Raw genomic sequence first — 20,548 nt, forward strand, 5'->3', positions numbered from 1 at the left:
ATTTCTTCCAGATCATCAATAAAAATGTTAAATAAAGTTGCACAAGAACTGAACGCTATGGGATTCCTAATGTAATGTTCTCAGTCTCCAAGGTTCGATGCTCAGTTTGTCTCATCTTTCCTGCCTGTCCCAAAGAGTGAGTGCTGTCTTGGTCATGAATTGCGGGGCGGGGGCGAGGGGAAGGAAAAAAGAATTGTAGAATGCAGATATAAAATAATGACGAGAAAGCTGAAAGTTCAGATTGCTAAAACTCTGGAGACCTTTATGACCCACTCTAATAATTGTCAAGTCATTGTTTAAAAGTATCCTCTTTCCTTATTAAACCAGAACTAAAGTGGGATTGATACTTGCTTATAATTTCTGACATTGTGTCTCCTACAGTGCGAATGCCCAGTATTTCTCCAAGAATATGTAGATGATTGCGCAAGAAGCCTGGAATGCCATAGAATGGAAACAAAGAATGATAATAGTCTGACTTACAGCTTTCAAAATTTTACACTAAACATACTAGATACTGCAGATTGTAAGGAAAAGATAGAGAGACAGATCTGCATTGGTGGATTGCATGAGAAACCGAAACACCAATGTTATCATTAACAAATGTTATCATTCCCTGGTTTCAGAGTAGCAGCCGTGTTAGTCTGTATTCGCAAAAAGAAAAGGAGTACTTGTGGCACCTTAGAGACTAACAAATTTATTAGAGCATAAGCTTTCGTGAGCTACAGCTCACTTCATCGGATGCATCATTCCCTGGGGCACAGCATTTTGGAATCAGGTGTTGTCTTCCCCAGCAAATATATGAAGAGTTCAGCTGATCAGCACTCCAGAGTATATGGTGTTCCAAACAAATTGACAATGAATACCATGAAGAACTCCTAGTGGGATGTGGTGCACTATTAAAAAAAATAACTTCTTTTGAGTTTATTGTACTGGCAGATTACTGTTTCTTTAAATGTAAGGAAAATATTGGAAGATAACGGTATAACTTGTTTAAAATGATCTACTTTATAAATTATTTTCCAGACAGGAAGGTGAAAAATCCCCAGGGTCTCTGCCAATCTGACCTGTGGGGAAATTCTTTCCCAGCATGGGACATGGGTCACTTGCAGGTTTAAACTAGTGTAAATGGTGGATTCTCTGTAACTTGAAGTCTTTAAACCATGATTTGAAGACTTCAGCAACTCAGCCAGAGGTTAGGGGTCTATTACAGGAGTGGGGGGTGAGGGTTTGTAGCCTGCAATGTGCTGGAGGTCAGACTAGATGATGACGGTCTCTTCTTACATTAAAGTTTGAGAGTAAGTTTCCAGGCAAAACAAAAGGAATCATGAAGCTATTTCTCACTGGCCTTTTATTTATTCCAAATTAATGTCTTATGTTAGCAAACATTTTCCCCTCTGATACGTAATTAGAAGCTTTATCTTAACATAAAGCAAGCCTGAAGTTGATATTGTATTGGAGTCATTTTTGTTAGGATGAGAGCACTTCTTAACTTATAGTATGCAGAAATCATTATTTATTAGCCGTAATACAGTTAGAGACTATTTTAAAGTATTTATTGAACAAATGGTCCTCAGGAGAAATTCAAAGTGTTAATCACTGTATATAGAAACTTAAAAGTTCTCGACCCTAAAAACAGCCTCTCCATCTCCAGCGCTCCATCTGTCTATTGGAAACAATGGAACTTGCCATTCCAGGGTTGAAGCTTACAGAGGCTGGAGGCAGGGTATTCTCAGTAGCAGGCCTATATCTTTAGACTTGCTCTTTCCAGCAATAGCACTTAAATGTGAATCTGGCCATGATGATAAAGATTTGAAGGATACACCTATTTGTCCAGGTTTTTTCAACTGATACGGTGTCCTAGTTTTTAGTTGTCTCAGCCGATCTGGCTCTGCCCTCTCTTTTAAGCAGCAGGGAGTTATTGAGTTGCATATTTAGAATGTCAACTGTGAATTTTAAGCCATGTAAAATGCTCACAGACATTGAGGGGTGGTGACTTTAAAAGAGAGAGTAGTAATACTATTCTGAGTGTTTATAGTGACACAATATATGTTTGCTTTTTCAGCAGATGAAAGGTATATCAGTGTTTCTAGGTAAAAATGATAGTCGTCTACAGAACATCTTTTTAGGACAATGCTACAATTTTATTTGCATAAATGTGAGTATTATGGACAAATATGCACTTCACATTTAAAATATGTATTGATTTTTTAAAATAAATCAATAACTCACAATAAGTTTTTGTGGGTAATGTGTTCTGAACAATAGTAAAATCAATATTGCCACATAGGAATCTCACTCCTGAGGTTTGTATTTCTAGTGTATGATAGGCCCAGAAATTCTCTTATATTTCAAGTCATAGACCATTGAGACACTTGTAGTGGAATATGTGCCTGGCCTACCCTGCATTCTTGAACTCATTCCAATCACAAGCACCTTGTAAACCAGCCAGTGAGTTATTGCATAGGAGGGATAAAGAGTTCTTATAAATCACCAGTTGAAAAAATAAACTGTAAAGGATCATAGGGTTGATAGTGTATTTATTTGATTCTTGTTGTGCTATCTCAACAACAGAGTACTCAGACTGGATTTGTCAGAGCCAGTAGGTACCAGCACAGACGTTATGTGAAGTGCATAATGGATTTGTCCAGGTTTTATGCTCTTGGAGTAATTGACTGAAAATGGGAACAGTTAACTAACAATAGGAACATTAACAATGTTACTATGTAGGCAGGCTGCTACAGAGGTGCAGAATAGGGTGACCAGACAGCAAGTGTGAAAAATCAGGCCGGGGGTGAGGGGTAATAGGTGCCTATATAAGAAAAAGACCCAAAAATCGGGATTGTCCCTATAAAATTGGGACATCTGGTCACCCTAGCACAGAATTATGTCAGGAGTAAATTTGAGACTCCCTGTAATGCAGTGGTTCCCAAACCCCTGGGGGTTCGCCAGAAAAATTTCACTAATGGCTGCCAGAGGACCCCGGGCATTGGAGGCAATAGGTGGGACCCAGTTGCAAGGCAGACAGCCGCAAGCCCCAGGGAGAGCGGGGCAGGGCAGTTGGGGCTGGCAGCCTAAACCCTGCCCCCATCAGCAGGGGAGCTGGCCGCCCAAACCCCAGCGCTCTGTGTGGGGCTGACAGCCTGAGCCCCAGGGAGAGCGCGGCTGGGCAGTTGAGGCTGGCAGCAGGACCTGCAGCCCGAGCTCAGTTGACCAGGGTTGTCAATGGGGTCCAGCAGCAGGAGTCCTGGGGAGAGTGTAGGAAATTTAAAGTTAAATCCCTGGAAATATTCATTTTTAGGAGGGAATTCACGAGATTTCACAATTTAGTGAAAGGGGTTCACAGGCTTTTAAAGTTTGGGAACCACTGCTATAATGCATGCTTCCACAGAGATTGTAGTCCACTGAGATTGCCTCGTGGTTATGTGACTGGTTCAGAATGTTGTTGTGGCCATCAAACTCAGAATCCACCGTCTGTGCTGGTACCTACTGGCTCTGACAAATCCATTCTACTAAACCTCTGGCTAGGATCCTGTATTGGAGCAGGAAGGATTTAATTTGAACCACGTCTAGATTCCAGTTTTGTCACTTATATGCCTTAGAATGTAGCAGAATTTGTGACAGTGCACTGTATATGGCTATAATTTCACCAATCCAAAGCATTACAAATATAAGAGGTATATTAAGGGTGTATTTCCCTTTCCAGTGGATAAAAGAAACTTTTGCTGCACTTTGTGAATTAGGCTTTGCTTTATTTTCTTTTGGTAACTTTAAAATTTGCTTTTATTTAGGCTAAAAAATCGGACATTAAGGAAACCCAGCAACTAGTGGATAAACTTGAAAAAGCAAGAATTTTTGTTTTACATCCAGTTGTTCTCATTTTGGTAGGTTAACTTATATAAGTTTAATATAATAAACCTCTAATCAAATATAAAATGGTTTTGTTAGAATCTGTATAATTTATAAAATATTTCATGTGATGCATCCTGGGATTTTAAGTGTTTTTAAATGGTGAACTGTAAATGAGATTATAAAAAGTCATTGCTCTTCAGCAATATGTACTTAATGCTGCCAGGTGCCAAGCTGAGGCAGATAAAAGGTACAGCATTAGTTGAAAATTTACTTTATTTTCTTGAAGGTTTCATGGTGTCTAGTCCTAGTTGGATTTTTAGTTCTCACTGCTTTATTATGCCCCATTCATTCTGGCGATGCTGCAGATTGCATAGAGCTCTGTAAGAGTGTGGAACCAGCCAATCAGGTGTCAGATAAATGGCATTTTTAGTTATGTTGTGTGGATTTATCAAAGTTTTAAAATTATGTTAATTTTCTGCCACATGTATTACAGGGAAATTTGAAAAACTGTGTACAATATAATTTAAAAATGTCATTTACCTACCTGGATCTCTTAAGACCTAATAGATTCAGCTATGCGTAAACTTTCATTAAGTATCAGTCTTTCTATGTGTATATATTATCAATCTGTATGTGGCTTACATTCTGGTTACATGGGTCATTTGCTACTGCTGCTGAGGATAACTTCAGAGTTTGGGCTGAATGCTACTTCTAGAGGGGAAGAGGGGTTCATATCCACACAAAATGTGAGACAAGCATTTTCCATTCAACTGAGCAGCTCTGCAAGCCTCTGCTTCTGCTGAACAGCTATGCATAATTCTCTGTACTAGTTTTCTGCCTTGCTGAGAGAATGGAGAAAGGGGAGTTACCAGTTTTACCTAGTCCCAAGGATTATGCTGCTGTGTTGTACTTAAAGCTTTTGGTAGAAATAGTTCATCGCAACTGACTGTTACTTTAAATATCATTCTTTGAGTAAGGTACTTGTCAACATATAGATTGATGTTATACATGAAGCCACTGGCAGTAAAATCTCAGCTAGTCAGAGAGGATTGCATTGTCTAAGGGTAAGGCTAGGAGTCAAGAACTCCTGAGTTCTAGTCTCAACCCTGATAGTCACTTTCTTTGTATCACTTATCCTTTACCAACTAACAGAGGTGATGTGAAGATTCATTAGTTAATGTTTATAAAACACTTTCCAAGTGAATAGCACATCACAGGTACTACATCCTTATCTGACCCAAGTGTTCGCTGCGCACAGTGGGCTAGTGTGAATGCTGATCCTTGGCATCTGAGAATTTAGTCTTTACTTGCTTATGGACATTTATGAGGAAATTCAGTAGGGATCTCCATGTGTACCAGCCTCTTAAGTTTTAGGTGGCTTCCTCTGTTTACCTATGAGAAATAGAGAAAATCCAGATCTCTCACTCCTGCACCCAGTATTTAGGGGCCTCCATAAAAGGCTCTTCTTTCTTGCCAACTATTCAGCTATGTGGTAACACAAAATACTTTCCCTCTGGGGCAGAATATTGTTTGCATTATCCCTTGAATAACTGCTTTAATCGCTTTCTCTACATATAAAGCCCAAGGAGGAGCATGATGAGTGAATCTTTATAGAATTATCAATCAGCCAGATAATACGATAACTTTAAAATCTTTTGCAGTTGATGTCCTGGCTGTTGTCTGTTATCAGATGGGTATTAAATTCTTTCTTGTCTGGGGTGTAAAATGAAAGGGCTAAGGATTGATAGTAGCAATAATAAAACATACCAGACTCATGTCAATGTTTGAAGAAAAATATTTGAGAACATAAATTCCTTACAAGAACTCACTAAGGAAACTTCTGTCAGGGTTCTGCCCTCAAACTACATAGATACTGACATCTGCCTGCAGTGTAGCACCATCTTTGCAGAAGCTCTGATTCTCTGCCCTGCCTCCCAATCCCAAATTGTTAAACTGTTAATACCTTCTAAGAAGAATAAGATACATTTTAAACTATGGGATCTGATTCATGTGTTAAGTTAGTCTCACAGTACATTCTAATATCCCTGGCCTAGATAGCCTGGGAATAGCCTTAATAACAGATACACAAAATTGCCTGTTTATAAAACATAGTTTTGATGCACACAAAGTCTCTCTTCAAAATAGAGCAATGTCCTAAAAAGACCTTGTGCTTAAAAAAAGGTTTGTGTAGAATTCTTTGTCCAGAATTCTTATTGCTACCTATTCATATTCTCGGTTTATGGAGCTTCTACATTATTTTCAGAAACAGAAAATGGAAAGAGGTCTGAAAAATATGTTCTTAATTAATTAATTAAAGAGTTAGCTAAACAAATCATTTTCTCATATTAATCACTGGGAATTATTTAAATCCTTTAAACTTCTGATCCCTAAAATTCACTACAGATGGTATAGCTGGGGGATAGAAATTTCTTTCATCAGTCTTTAATTATTCAGTGTTGGGTGTACTCCTAAATAATGGCAACTATAGTGGAATTCTTTTCAGTTTGATATTTTTATTTTTAAAAATAAATAAATTTAACGTACAGAACCTGAATGAATTGTTAGAAAACTATTGTATAACATTGCTCTTTTGATGATTTGTCTTTCTCAGACAAATAAATGTCAAAACTTACGGTATTATGAGGCTGTTGGCACAATTGGTCATTATGTTTTTTTAGGTACTGGTTGACTGAGAAACATTTCCCTTTTTGAGTCCAGAAGTAAACTTATCCCTTGCGATGGAGCCAGGAAGGGATAGGTGAAAAGAAGCAGCAGACTTCCTCTAATCTAACATAGAAAAACCTGTATTAAGGGTTTTTCGTTCATACAAGCTTTTTATTTCCTTTTTTGTATAAATAGAAAGTTCTCACACACTCTGCACTTATTTCAGAACACCTTCTCTGATAAAAAAAAAAAAAAGAATCCGATCACTGGCAGAATCTGTTTTGTATTATTTTGCTTTTTTTTTAGTGTTTAACTTTTTTGATTCTTTGGTGCATTGCACTGCTTAGCACCAAACCACCAATTTAGCTAGCGAGGGGAGGATCACCGCAATATAAGGTTTTAGAGTAGCAGCCGTGTTAGTCTGTATCCGCAAAAATAAAAGGAGGACTTGTGGCACCTTAGAGACTAACAAATTTATTTGAGCATAAGCTTTTGTGAGCTACAGCTCATCGGAGACATGCAGTGGAAAATATGGTGGGGAGATTTATATACACAGAGAACATGAAACAATGGTGTTACCATACAGACTGTAACAAGAGTGATCAGGTAAGGTGAGCTATTACCAGCAGGAGAGCGGGAGGAAAAAAACCTTTTGTAGTGATAATCAAGGTGGGCCATTTCCAGCAGTTGATAAGAACATGTGAGGAACAGTTTGGGGTGGGGGGGGATAAACATGGGGAAATAATTTTACTTTGTGTAATGGCACACTCACTCCCAGTCTTTATTCAAGCCTAAGTTAATAGTATCTAGTTTGCAAATTAATTCCAATTCAGCAGTCTCTCGTTGGAGTCTGTTTTTGGAGTTTTTTTGTTGAAGAATTGCCACTTTTAGGTCTGTAATCGACTGACCAAAGAGATTGAAGTGTTCTCCGACTGGTTTTTGAATGTTATAATTCTTAACGTCTGATTTGTGTCCATTTATTCTTTTACGCAGAGACTGTCCAGTTTGGCCAATGTAAAAGGCAGAGGGGCATTGCTGGCACATGATGGCATATATCACATTGGTAGATGTGCATGTGAACGAGCCTCTGATAGTGTGGCTGATGTGATTAGGCCCTATGATGGTGTTACCCTGAATAGATATGTGGACAGAGTTGGCAATGGGCTTTGTTGCAAGGATAGGTTCCTGGGTTACTGTTTTTGTTGTGTGGTTGCTAGTGAGTATTTGCTTCAGGTTGCGGGGGCTGTCTGTAAGCAAGGACTGACCTGTCTCCCAAGATCTGTGAGAGTGATGGGTTGTCCTTCAGGATAGGTTGTAGATCCTTGATGATGAGTTGAATAGGTTTTAGTTGGGGGCTGAAGGTGATGGCTAGTGGGGTTCTGTTATTTTCTTTGTTGGGCCTGTCCTGTAGTAGGTAACTTCTAGGTACTTTTCTGGCTCTGTCAATCTGTTTCTTCACTTCAGCAGGTGGGTATTGTAGTTGTAAGAATGCTTGATAGAGATCTTGTAGGTATTTGTCTCTGTCTGAGGGGTTGGAGCAAATGCGGTTGTATCGTAGAGCTTGGCAGTCCAACGAGAGACTGCTGAATTGGAATTAATTTGCAAACTGGATACAATTAACTTAGGCTTGAATAAAGACTGGAAGTGGGTGTGTCATTACACAAAGTAAAACTGTTTCCCCATGTTTATTCCCCCCCGCCCCCACTGTTCCTCACATGTTCTTGTCAACTGCTGGAAATGGTCTACTTTGATTATCACTACAACAGGTTTTTTCCCTCCGGCTCGCCTGCTGGTAATAGCTCACCTTACCTGATCACTCTTGTTACAGTCTGTATGGTAACATCCATTGTTTCATGTTCTCTGTGTATATAAATCTCCCCACTGTATTTTCCACTGCATGATCTGATGAAGTGAGCTGTAGCTCATGAAAGCTTATGCTCAAATAAATTTGTTAGTCTCTAAGGTGCCACAAGTACTCCTTTTCTTTTAGCAGTATAAGGGTGACCCTTTAGTGGCGTACAGCCAGCATAGGGACTCCTACATCACTTGCCCTCCTTACTGATACTGTAGCAGGGTGTGGCTAGGATGTCACTATATCATACTGATACCTGAGTACATTTTTGGCCCATTGGACCCTTTTGTAACCAGCATAAGTGAACACTGATTGGCCTGCTATAACCCAGTACAACAAGGAAGGGAAGGGTGGGGTTAGAGTAGGAATAGGGGAGCACAAAGGTAAACTTTACACAGTTTTTCCACCTCTCCTACACCCAACATGAGCTCTCTGCTGAACAGCTAAACTCCAGCTTTGGACCCAGAATCTCTATTCCCACACTAACACAGCTGCTCTAAACTCTGTATAAACTTGTAGGTATATGTATTGTGCTTAAACCTGTTATAATGCATTTCCTGCATTTTCACTATTAATGCATTATAGCCTTTGCCACTATCAAAAGCTGTGGTTAAGATTGCTATTTTAACTCAATTTTCACTCTCACAACTTTTTTTGGGGGGGGGAGGGGGCTGAGGAAGGAGAGTGGGGGACTTTGGGGCTGAAATGTCCAATATTTGCTCTTAGTTCAAAGGTAAGTTGAGGAAAATCACTTCAGCATCTTACGAATTTTGTGAATGCGACTAAAATATATAGCTTTTGACTACACATTATCTTGACTTGAGTCTCTCAAAAAAGCAGAAGTTTTAAAATTTGCTTGTAAATTGTCATTAAGGAGTAGTGCCTCAGCTAAATTTTTAAAAGAATTGATTTATATTTAACAAATTATGAGTGGTTTGAAAATTGCATTCTTAGCATGCACAACAAAACATTGTGTTCTAATGCACATTTCCACATATCTGTGCTGGACATGCATGCACAGTTTGGAAAGTGTTAATTTTTAAAGACATGTTAAGAGGTAGTTACTCACCACAGACTGTTGGCTTGATTGTTCCAGTTGGAACAGTAAGTTGAGAGCTGCAGGCAGGTACATGGGGAGCTGCAATAGTTTACAATGGCACAGATTCTTCTTCGAATGCTTGCTCATGTTGATTGCATTCTAGGTGTGTGCGCGCCCACATGCACATTCAGAGACTTCTGTATTAGTCATATCTGTAAGGTTGGCTTGGTGCCTCCTTGAGTGCCACCAACCCTACGCCCTCTCAGCTCCTTCTTACCATCCGTGGCAGTTGGTTGGAGCGCCTTGTCTTGCATCGCAAGAGCGTTAGCAGTTCTTTCAGACCCATTGTTCTGTCTCCTTTGTAGTTAGTTGTTAGGTATGGATCATTAAGTTAAGTGTTAGATAATCGTTTTAGTAGTTAGACTCCTGTCTGGGACTTCGCTATGGAATTTCCCCAGGCTTTAACCCATGTTCATCGTGTACCTGGCCAATGCCCATTAGTGACCCCCACGATATCTGCTTGAAGTGGTGGATAGAGCACTGGACTGCGATGGAGACCTGAGTTCTATTCTTGGCTCTGCCATTGCCTGTTGGGTAACCTTGGGCGAGTTGCTTCACCTTCCTGTACTTCAGTTTCCCCATCTGTAAAATGGAGATTATGATACTGATTTCCTTTGTAGAGTGCTTTGAGATCTACTGCTGAAAAGTGCTATATAAAAGCTGGGTGCTATAATAATCAGTAATGGTATTTTCTATTCTTAATGTTCTGATTATTAAATATATAATAGAATATAATTCTGTTTATGATGTAAAATGCATATAATAAAGTATGCAGGATGTGCAATGTCAAGAAGATAAGATTCCATCACCAATATTAACTCTTGAATTTCATGATTTGATAATGTATGTGAATGTGAAGACTCAGTGCCACACTAGCACATTTTTTTCATGTAATATGCATTGTCATAATCTTTAACAATCAGGTCCTTTCCCTGATGGCAGGTAGAGGATGTTGCATCCTATTTCAAAATAATATTCATAACAATTTTTCCCTTTAGTGTAAGGTGCCTTGTAGTTGTGAGTTTCTGCTTGTTAAAAATATTACTTTAGCTTTTCTTAAACATGTCATGTTGATGGACATCGATATAGACACACAATATATTTTTGAAGCAGTAATGGGGTTTCTGTAAGGCTTGAAGTGGAGCAGAAGAAAGGCACAAGTGTTGTCAAGGCATCACTCACTAGCTCGTCTCCATCAGGAAAGGTAGGCAGGACTGGTAATTACAAAACTCAATCTCAAGTCAAAGTATTTCAACAACACAAAATCCCATTAAGATTTTAGGGACTTGAATTTTCAGCTAAATAGCTTTTTATTTTTGTTTTTTATGACACACATTTTAACTATCCAGTAGCATAGCCGTGGCATCATATGAAAAACATTATATGAAGAAATGTCCTTCTTTAATCTTGGTTTTTCTGTGCTTAATAGAAACTTTGTGAAGAGGTAAAGATCAAAATAGTTGGATTGTTGTCAAGCCTGAGTCAAAGTTTGAGAACTAGTTACTTCTCTTTAGAATGCTGAAGTGCAATATTGTATAGAATGCAACTTAGGGGTCTACACTGCAGGGGGATCGATCTAAGTTACACAACTTCAGCTACATTATTCATGTAGCTGAATTCAACGTACTTAGATCTACTTATCTTGGTGTCTTCACTATGGTAAGTCAATGCCTGACACTCTCCTGTCAACTCCACCTGCGCCTCTTGTCCTGGTGGACTACCAGAGGAGACGGGAGAGCACTCGGTGGTCAATTTATCACATCTAGACTAGACGCAATAAATCAACCCCCGCTGGATCGAGAGCTGCCCATCGACCCAGTGGGTAATGTATACAAGCCCTTACAAATGCAATGTCCCAGACAGAGAACAGACACAGCACATATTGTTGAGAATGTGATTCCACATTGAAAAACTAAAAGATGTTAAAGGAAAATATCTGTACTCTTCTCTGATTTCTTCAGATGAGGATTTGATTTGTGAATCCATTGATACTAAACAATTGCATGAAAGATGGGTCAGAGATTAGAGATTATTTTTTAATGAATAAATTCTTAAAAATTCCATCACTTCTGGCAAGTTGATTTATCTAGATTTTGAAAAAGTTTTCCTCTTATTAAATAATTGAGTCATGGAGCATGACATTAATACAAATTTATAAATAAATCCCTTGCCACCTTATATTATTTTTGTGTTTATCTAACAATTTTTTAAAAAAATCTGGAGATCTAACGGAATATATTTTGTAATATAATGTAGTAATGGTTTGCTTTTTGCACGCCTTTGCAGGTCCATTTGAATGTTTCAGAAAATATGTCTTTCAGCAATGGAATGGAAGAACTGGCTTGGATAAAGGAATTTGCAAGGGAAGTGAAAAAGAAAAATATTTTGGTTTATGGTCTTCTAATCCATTACAATAAGGTATGTAATTCTCTTTATACCTGCAAATTATATACTTTTGTAAACTATATGATTAATTATAAGAATCTTCTTCATTTAAAAAAATCAAAGGGAAATAAATATGACAAGGTAAAGTTTTGTTGAAAAGATTCTTGCCTGTTCATGTTCGATATTCAGTAGAGCCTCTGGTTACAGGCAAAAATGTAAGTGATTTGATTAGAGAGAAAAAAATGGTAAATAAATAAATAAATAAATCGTGACCATGCTTGAGCCTTTCTTTTCCTGTTGTTAACTTTTAAAACTTGGCATTTGCAGCTATTTAAAATGGAAAATATTAGAAGTATTTGTAATCAAAATTGATTTTTCAAGTGTGTTCCGTTCTTGCATCAAAACAATGTTTGGTATTCAGGTAACAAAAAGGGCATGGCATATAACTGGTGGAACAAACAGTATCCATATCTCCAGTAGTAGTAGATTGCCAAGGCAATCTACAGCATCTTTGTACTTAGAAAAGGTATTTAAAATTAACCTTTTTGTTTGGGGATATGTTCCACTTACAAAACAAGGTAGGCTACTTTGCCACTAGTGCATATATAGTTTTCATTGTACTGGCAGCTTTATAGCTTCATAGAGCCACCAGTAAAGAGACACAAATATTCAATATTTGACTGATGTTTAAAGAAGTGGAATAAATGTATTTTTCACTGAATTTTTGGAATATGGTAGTTATTTAGAGTTACATGTGGCTGACTACTCACAACTATAGTTCATAACATTTTAGCCTTTTTTTTTTTCCAAAAGTGCTGAGGCCTCAAAAATCCCTTTGTTTTTAATGAGAGTTGTGGATACTTAATATCTTTGAAAATCAGGTCACTTATATTTAAAGACTTATTAATGTTATTATAGGAATACTGTTATAAATAACTCTAATTCTCCTCTGTTAACTTCTATTATCAACCCCTCTGTAGAAGGATGTATTTTATTCAGAAGTATATTTTCAGATTATATAATCTTTCTAAGATGAAATTTAAAATTCAGAGTCTCAGATGAAGGTCAAAAGTTATTTTGAAATAAAATTTGGGGTGAAAAAATCAAGATGGCCCTTATTAAATTGTACAACCACAAATAGAATAATTTAGTGGTTTCAAACACCTTTTGCACGTAGGGCTTCAGAATGACTTAGGTTTTCAAAATGTAATATGACAGGGTATCTTTAAATATGCTGGCAAATAAAAATTTAATCACATAAACTATTTTGCTTAGAAAGTAACTACTGTGTATTACTTTTTTAACTGAAAAGTTAAAAATATTTAGCAGACTCTCAAAGATTAAATCTTGTTTTGATGTGTGTGTGCACTGACTCATCTATTGTAAACCAGCTATATTACTTGCATAACTTAAATGCTATGTTTAAGCTTTGAGTGATTTTTTTCTCCCCCAGAAATTATAAACTTCCCTATCATTCATTCTGTACATCGAAGCTATATAGGCAAGATAGGTCTGTAAGATCTTTTCTGTCTACTGGTTCTGTAATTCACAAGATGAAAGGATTTACATAAACTTACTGAAACAGATCCTAGAATCTTAGAAGATTAGGGTAGGAAGAGACCTCAGGAGGTCATCTAGTCCAAGCCCCTGCTCAAACCAGGACCAATGCCAACTAAATCATCCCAGCCAGGGCATTGTCAAGCTGGGCCTTAAAAACCTCTAAGGAAGGAGATTTCACTACCTCCCTAGGTAACCCATTCCAATGCTTCACCACCCTCCTAGTGAAATAGTATTTCCTAATATCCAACCTAGACCTCCCCCACTGCACCTTGAGATCATTGTTCCTTATTCTGTCATCTGCCACCACTGAGAATAGCTGAACTCCATCCTCCTTGGACACCCCATTCAGGTAGTTGAAGGCTGCAATCAAATCCCCCCTCATTTTTCTCTTCTGCAGACAAAACAAGCCCCATTCCCTCATCGTGAGTCATGTGCCCCAACCCCCGATCATTTTTGTTGCCCTCCATTGGACTCTCTCCAATTTGTCCACATCTTTTCTGTAGTGAGGGCCCAAAACTGGATGTAATACTCCAGATGTGGCCTCACCAGTGCAGAATAGAGGGGAATAATCACTTCCCTCAATCTGCGGCAGTGCTCCTACTAATGCAGCCCAATATGCCGTTAGCCTTCTTGGCAACAAGGGCACACTGCTGACTCATATCCAGCTTCTCATCCGCCTGTAATCCCCAGGTCCTTTTCTGCAAAACTGTTGCTTAGCCAGTCAGTCCCGAGCCTGTAGCGGTGCATGGGATTCTTCCGTCCTGAGTGTAGGACTCTGCACTTGTCCTTGTTGAACCTAATCAGATTTCTTTTAGCCCAATCCTCCAATTTGTCTAGGTCACCCTGGATCCTAGTCCTACCCTCCAGCATATCTACCTCTCTCTCCAGTTTAGTGTCATCTGCGAACTTGCTGAGGGTGCAATCCATCCCATCATCCAGATCATTAATAAAGATGTTGAACAAAACCGGCCCCAAGACCGATCCCTGGAGTACTCCGCTTGATACCGGCTGCCAACTAAACATTGAGCCATTGATCACTACCTGTTGAACCCGACCATCTATCTAGCTTTCTATCCACCTTATAGTCCATTCATCCAATCCATACTTTTTTAACTTGCTGGTAAGAATACTGCGGGAGACCGTACCAAAAGCTTTGTTAAAGTCAAGATATATCACGTCCACTGCTTTTCCTATTTCCATAGAGCCACTTATCTCATCATAGAAGGCAATCAGGTTGGTCAGGCATTATTTTCCCTTGGTGAATCCATGTTGACTGTTCCTGATCACTTTCCTCTCCTCCAAGTGCTTCAAAATGGTTTCCTTGAGGACCTCGAGATCCAGAAAGGTCTCAAATCACTAATCCTCATATTAAGAAATCCCTAAATCTGTATTAAATAATAAAACGTAATAGCTCTGTTAATCTGTTACTACTTATAACATAAGGGAATTTTAAAATAATTTAACTTACATTTACATGAATGATCATAATGGGTCCTATAGAGCCAAAACAGTGCAGCAGATCTTCATTTTAAGAAGTTTATAAATTACAGTGTAATGTACCAGCTTTTACAGTCATATAGTTGTTTGTGGCAACTCCTAAACTCTTTCTGAATGATTTTTAAATAAATGTAACTATTAAGGGGCAAGAAATTTAGTTTTACTTCTAGCCCTATGGATTAAGGAGAATGAGGGGACAGAATATGGGTGGTTGCAGATAACCACATTCTGCTTTGTTGTGGGAGCACACTTTTAATGGGGCGGGGGAGATCAGAGGGAGGGGGAGATCAGGTGTCATAAAGCTTTCTAAATACCTCCTGTTCTTACCTAGGCAGTGCTTCTTTCAGAGTAGACTTTGGCATCCTTGGGTCAGGAAACATTGATATTACTGCTGAAATGTCATTTGGAGGAGTTCAAGCAGGCAGTAGGCACAAAAAAATTAATAAGTCTAATATGGACCTATTAGACCATCATCCTTCAAGTGCAGGTTATAGTTTCCTGTTAGAGGATATATCAGAGTGCCCTTTTTTGTATATATATGGATCAAATATGGGACATGAGCATACCAAGTGTATCCTTTTAAAGTTAAGAATAGTTGTATTATGTCTGCTAAAGGCAAAGATTATAACCACAAAATATCTGAATTGATTTTAAGCCCAGAGAGTTGAACAGCTGCTGAACAGGGTTTGGGATGGATGGACTGTATCCTGCATGTTTTAAGTATAGTTTTTGTTCGCTAATTATAAAGTGATGCTGAGAATTTTTTTGATTTACTAAAGAGTTATATTTTTTATGGACCAAAGGTTTCTAGGGAGTTACTCAGAAACAGTGAAGCAAAACTAAAGGCCTCTATAACTGGTACAAATGATCTGTACTATATCCTGTAAATACTGTGTCAGGCATTCAAAAACAGCATGTGCTTGTAAACAAAGGGTGACCTATCAATATAACTATGCATGAAATTCTAAAATAATAATATTGATACAAAGGTTGGATTCATTTAGCAACATCTCTTGTTTGTTTGTGTTCTGAGTGATTACATGGAATTTATTCCTTCACTACTTACCAAACACATATTTTCCAAGACACAGTCTTGTGGAACATGGGCAAACACAAATTAAATCTTGTTTACTGAAATCCACAATATCATGTTTAATTCAAACCCTCCACCCCCAAGGAAAGAAGTTAAAAAAAGTCATTGTTAATTAGTAAATTTTATACTTTTTTATACATTTTATACTTAGGGTCAAATATTTAGCGTTGTTTGCAGGTTCTTGGTGTAGGACAGGGACATGGCTAGTAATCCTCAGAGCCCAAGGAATTGGAACTCAGCAGAATTTGGAGAGATGTATGGAGAGACAATTCTTCACATTTCCTCATAGCGGAACATGGTTCCCTGAGTCTCTCTTTTCTGCTCCCCAGTGTCTCCCTCAATTCTGCATGTCTAGTTTCGTCCCCTCTACTCTGCAGCTCACAGAGGCGATCAGAGATTTGGTATTTCACAGTCTGGCCACACTCCTTTTGCTTCCACTTCCCCCATTCTCTGCGGCAGTGGTCAGTTGGCGGTTACACTGTTCCTACTTTTTTTATTTCTATCCTTATTTTTCTCCCTTTCCGGGGGGGAAGTGGTGATCAGTTTCTCTATTTCTTCTTCTTCCCTGGGTCGGACTTAAGCAGCCTGATGGTTCAATTCTCTCTGAGCCTCCACTGCAGCATCTTCTGTCGGCTCCCCTGCCCCTGTACTGGCATGGCAGAGCAACCAAGAAAGCACCAAGTCAGATCTAAGAAGTGCTCCATTTGTCAGGCAGCCTTCCCAAGCTCAGAAGATGATGAGTTGTGCCCAGCCTGCACCCAGCCAGCTTTAGGTCTCTGGGCTATGAGAGGGATAGGTAGGTGGGATTACATACTCACGAAAGCAGCCACAGCTCCAACATGGAAAAAATGGACCAGGAAGAACAGATCAGTGAAAGGCTATAAAGAGAAGGACACCAGTTACCCAACTCAGGGGGTAAGTCCCTAGGGAACAAAGAGGAGGGCTTGCGGGACCACAGACCATCCAAGTCTTAGAATGGGGCCTGAGTGCTCTGGGAAAAGTTGCAGGGCTCTTAAACAGCCCCCATCCTTCCCAATTTGAACAGAAGGGCTTTGGTAATGAGTCCTACCCGCATGGGAATGGGACCAAGAAGGGGGAGGAATCAGAGAGAGGACTTTCCTGAGGGCTTTAGGCTCTATAGATGGCAAGCCGCAAAAGGCCTCAAAGCCACAGCAGAGCTCCTACACCTGCAAAGCGTGCAAAGAGCAAAGAAATCAAAAAAGGGGAAGAAAAATTGCAAAAAATCTTGGTGGTATGAGCCCTCTGGCTCCTCTTTCTTCTCCTCCATTGAGGAAGGCGAACTATGGGACTCTTAATCCAAACAGGACTGGGGAGGGTATGGGGGGAAAACATGAGCTTTTTCCCCCCTGAGAAATTTGAGGCCATGTTCAGAAGGGCTGTCTCCACAATTCAGATCCAACCTGAATAGGTTCTTGAGAGCAAGCCTCAGGGTAAATTTTGCCCCTCAAAATCCTTCCCTGAGACTACAATTCCCTGCAGTCTGCCTTTGTGGACATGGTCAGGGATGAATGGAACAAGCCTGATTAGGGCAAGCACATTAATAAAAATGACCTCAGGTTCTATAAAGGAACCAAAGGTCTCTATTGCTGAGGTACCTCAAGTAGATGCCACTGTAGTATTTCTAGCAAGGGATATAGTCATTCTCTCAGAAGGGGAATGCTATCCTAAGGACCCAATAGACAGAGAAGTAGAGACCACTCTCAAGAAGGACTCTGAGTCCTCCTCGGTCTCCCTCAGAGTGTCTGTAGCATCTACCTTCTTTGCAAGGGCATCTCTTTCCTGACTGGAAGATCTCAAAGCCCTAAAGGACAGGGATCATCCTGACTTTTGACTCCATTTTAAAGAAAATTTACCTAGCAAGAGCATTCACTGCTGATGCGTCAATGAATGCAATGAAGTTCTCAGCCAAGGCCCTGGCTTCCAGCTCAGAAACCAGGTGTCATCTATGGTTCCGATCTTGGAAGTTGATACTCATTCTAAGCAGGTCCTATTCTTTGTCAAGTTTACAGGTTCCCTCCTTTTCAGAGAAAAGCTAGACAAGGTAGTGGCTGATAATGCTGCAAAATCTGAGCAGTCCCTCCCATTGTCATGAAGTGCCCTCAGGAGAGAATACAGCTCCTTTCGGGCCTCATCCTCACAGAAGTACCAGTGAAGGGACAATAGATTATCCAAAAGAAAGTCATGGATGCGAGGTTTGGGGAGAAAGCCCAGAGGGAGCTCTGCTCCTACCCATAAAAGTCACTTTATGACAAAGATCGCATAGACCTCTGCTCAGGGCTGAAACTAGGGAGCAGAATTTCCCATTTCCCTGAAGAATGGTTTACATCAATAACGTTTCTGAAACTTTAGTGCTGTGGCATCTAACTTGGAATGCTAAAATTATCCAGATTTCTGCAATTGGTCTTCTGTGCTTTTTGAAGAAGAGAGAGTTCAATCAAAACTGACCTTCCCTGCTGGAGAAATATCCTATACTAATAGGGAAAAATAGTTCCTTATTTAGAAAAGCAGCAAAGGTACAATAGCTTCTTTTTTCAGCAAAAAATCGCTAAGAACTGTTTTGTATGTTGACATTAAGGCAAAGTTTGCCCTTAGTGACACCTTAGTAAGCTGACTGCGGCTGCGAAACATTTTGCGGACGCTGACCGTCCGCAGGCATGGCCCCCCACAGCTCCCAATGGCCACGGTTTGACATTCCTGGCCAATGGGAACTGCGGGAAGCAGCAGCCAGCACATCCCTATGAAACTCTCCGGAGTGGGACTGATTTACTCCAGGCATCCCTGCCCCCCTCCCTCCTCACTACCAGAGAGGGAAACACTGAGCCCAGCAAGGCAAAGGAGATGCCTTGCCACACAACTTCATTTTTGTGATAGTACGCTTTCTGAACAAAGCATGTTGTTGTTTGCAAATAGTTAGAGCACTAAGTATATTTAAGAATGTGTAGTTGTTGCAGGGAGATTAAGAAAAAAAGGAATGGTTAGGATTAAATTATGAATTTATGAATTTATCTGTAATTGTTACTATGCTTGAAATTACTGATCAAGGCACATAGGTATGTGCTTAAGTCCTTTGCTTTTAATGTTGCTTAAAGGAAGCATTGGAGAGTTTGTTGCTAGCTCTCAAAATTTTTTCCCCCCCACAAATGACAAGATTTTAGCCAGGGCTGGAGCCAGTTTTGCAATGATGTGGGTTCTAACCCTCTCATGAATTTCAGCCCTGCCTTGGGGAAAACAACCTCTGATTGGGTGCTTTCCTTCACTCCTGGGGATGTCAGGATCCTAACAAGAGCAGTCGGGACCAAGGGTCAGAGCAGGGGCAAACCTGAGGCTGGGAGTAGTGGATGAGTGCATGGTCAGGTTCCAGGCCAGGATTTATACCAATGGTCAAAGGCACTTAACTCTCTTGGACTCCTTTGAAGGTTTCAGGGTCCAAGTCAGGAGACAAAATCCAAATCAAGCCGAGGTCAGAACAAGGAGCAGGAATGGTCCTGGCAGCTATAGGAGATCCACACAGTTGCTTGGAAACTTCTTGGAATGCCCCTTTGGCTCACTGCCCTATATAAACCTATCAGAAGCCATGAGGCTGCTGGCTATCAGACCTCCTGAGGTGATGTTTCCCAGGTCTGTGTCCACCGCGGGTCATGGGCAGTGGAATGGAAGCTGATTACAGCTACCACGGGGTTCCAGCATGGAGATGCCAGCTCCCCGGTGATTGCAGCTTGGGTTCTAGACCTGAGGGGCCTTACAAATGAAGAGCAGCCAATCAGAGCTGCTGCAGGAAGCAGGTAGAGCTTCTGTTCCCTCCCCTCAGAAACCAACACCATTCTCCGAGAAGGAGGGGTAAGCTAAAGAGTTAAGTTAGGATGGCACTGTTCCCTTCTCCTCCTGTGAACGACAAGACAGCTTCTCCCACCTTCCTTTTCCCTCCTTGCAACACCCCGGGCAGGGCCGGTTCTAGTTTTTTTTGCTGCCCCAAGCAAAAAATTTGCTGCCCCAAGCTCAGGTGGGGGTGGGGCCTGCAGGCGACGTGGGAAGTGGAGGGAGTGATGTCACCTTCTCCCAGCACTTGCAGGGGCTTTCCCCCCACTCCCGCCCAACTGTGCAGAGAAGTCCCGATATAAGGGGTGGCACAAGGCAGCGCAGCAGCCAGTGTGCAGATGAAATGGCGCAGCCCCTGCTCCCTGGCAGGACTCGCCCTCTCTTCTCCAGGTAGCGGCTGAGCCCTGGCAGTTCAGCATCCCGGGGCTGGGGCTTCCCCTTCCTGCTGCAGCCGGGGGTGTGGCGTCCTCGCCCCATCTAAGTGGCGCAGCTCTGAGAGCGCAACTGCCCTGAAAAAAAAGGATGGCCGGAATGCCGCCCCTGGAAACGTGCCGCCCCAAGCACATGCTTGCTTTGCGGGTGCCTAGAGCCGGTCCTGCCCCTGGAGCAGAGGTGAGGCAGGAAGGACAGAACTGATGTGGGGGCAGGTGAGTGTGGAGCAGAACTGATATGGGAGCTGTGGGGACAGGATTGATTTAGCAGGCAGATGTGG

General features: G+C 40.6%; 1 protein-coding gene across 7 annotated transcripts in view; it reads left to right on the top strand.

Moving 5' to 3' along the window:
• Positions 1–20,548, top strand: part of CRPPA (CDP-L-ribitol pyrophosphorylase A) — a 170,585-nt gene that overhangs the window by 81,841 nt on the left and 68,196 nt on the right. For 4 of the 7 annotated variants that reach the window (XM_038392956.2, XM_043509224.1, XM_038392958.2 and 1 more), the window contains exons 7-9: positions 2,063–2,155; positions 3,789–3,881; positions 11,751–11,882. In XM_038392956.2, the coding sequence (XP_038248884.1) occupies positions 2,063–2,155; positions 3,789–3,881; positions 11,751–11,882 (318 nt within the window). The remainder of the gene's footprint in view (positions 1–2,062; positions 2,156–3,788; positions 3,882–11,750; positions 11,883–20,548) is intronic. The other 3 variants (XM_043509225.1, XM_043509226.1, XM_043509227.1) reach the window with 1 other exon arrangement.

Source organism: Dermochelys coriacea, chromosome 2 (genome assembly GCF_009764565.3).
Source record: "Dermochelys coriacea isolate rDerCor1 chromosome 2, rDerCor1.pri.v4, whole genome shotgun sequence".
NCBI lineage: Eukaryota > Metazoa > Chordata > Testudines > Dermochelyidae > Dermochelys > Dermochelys coriacea.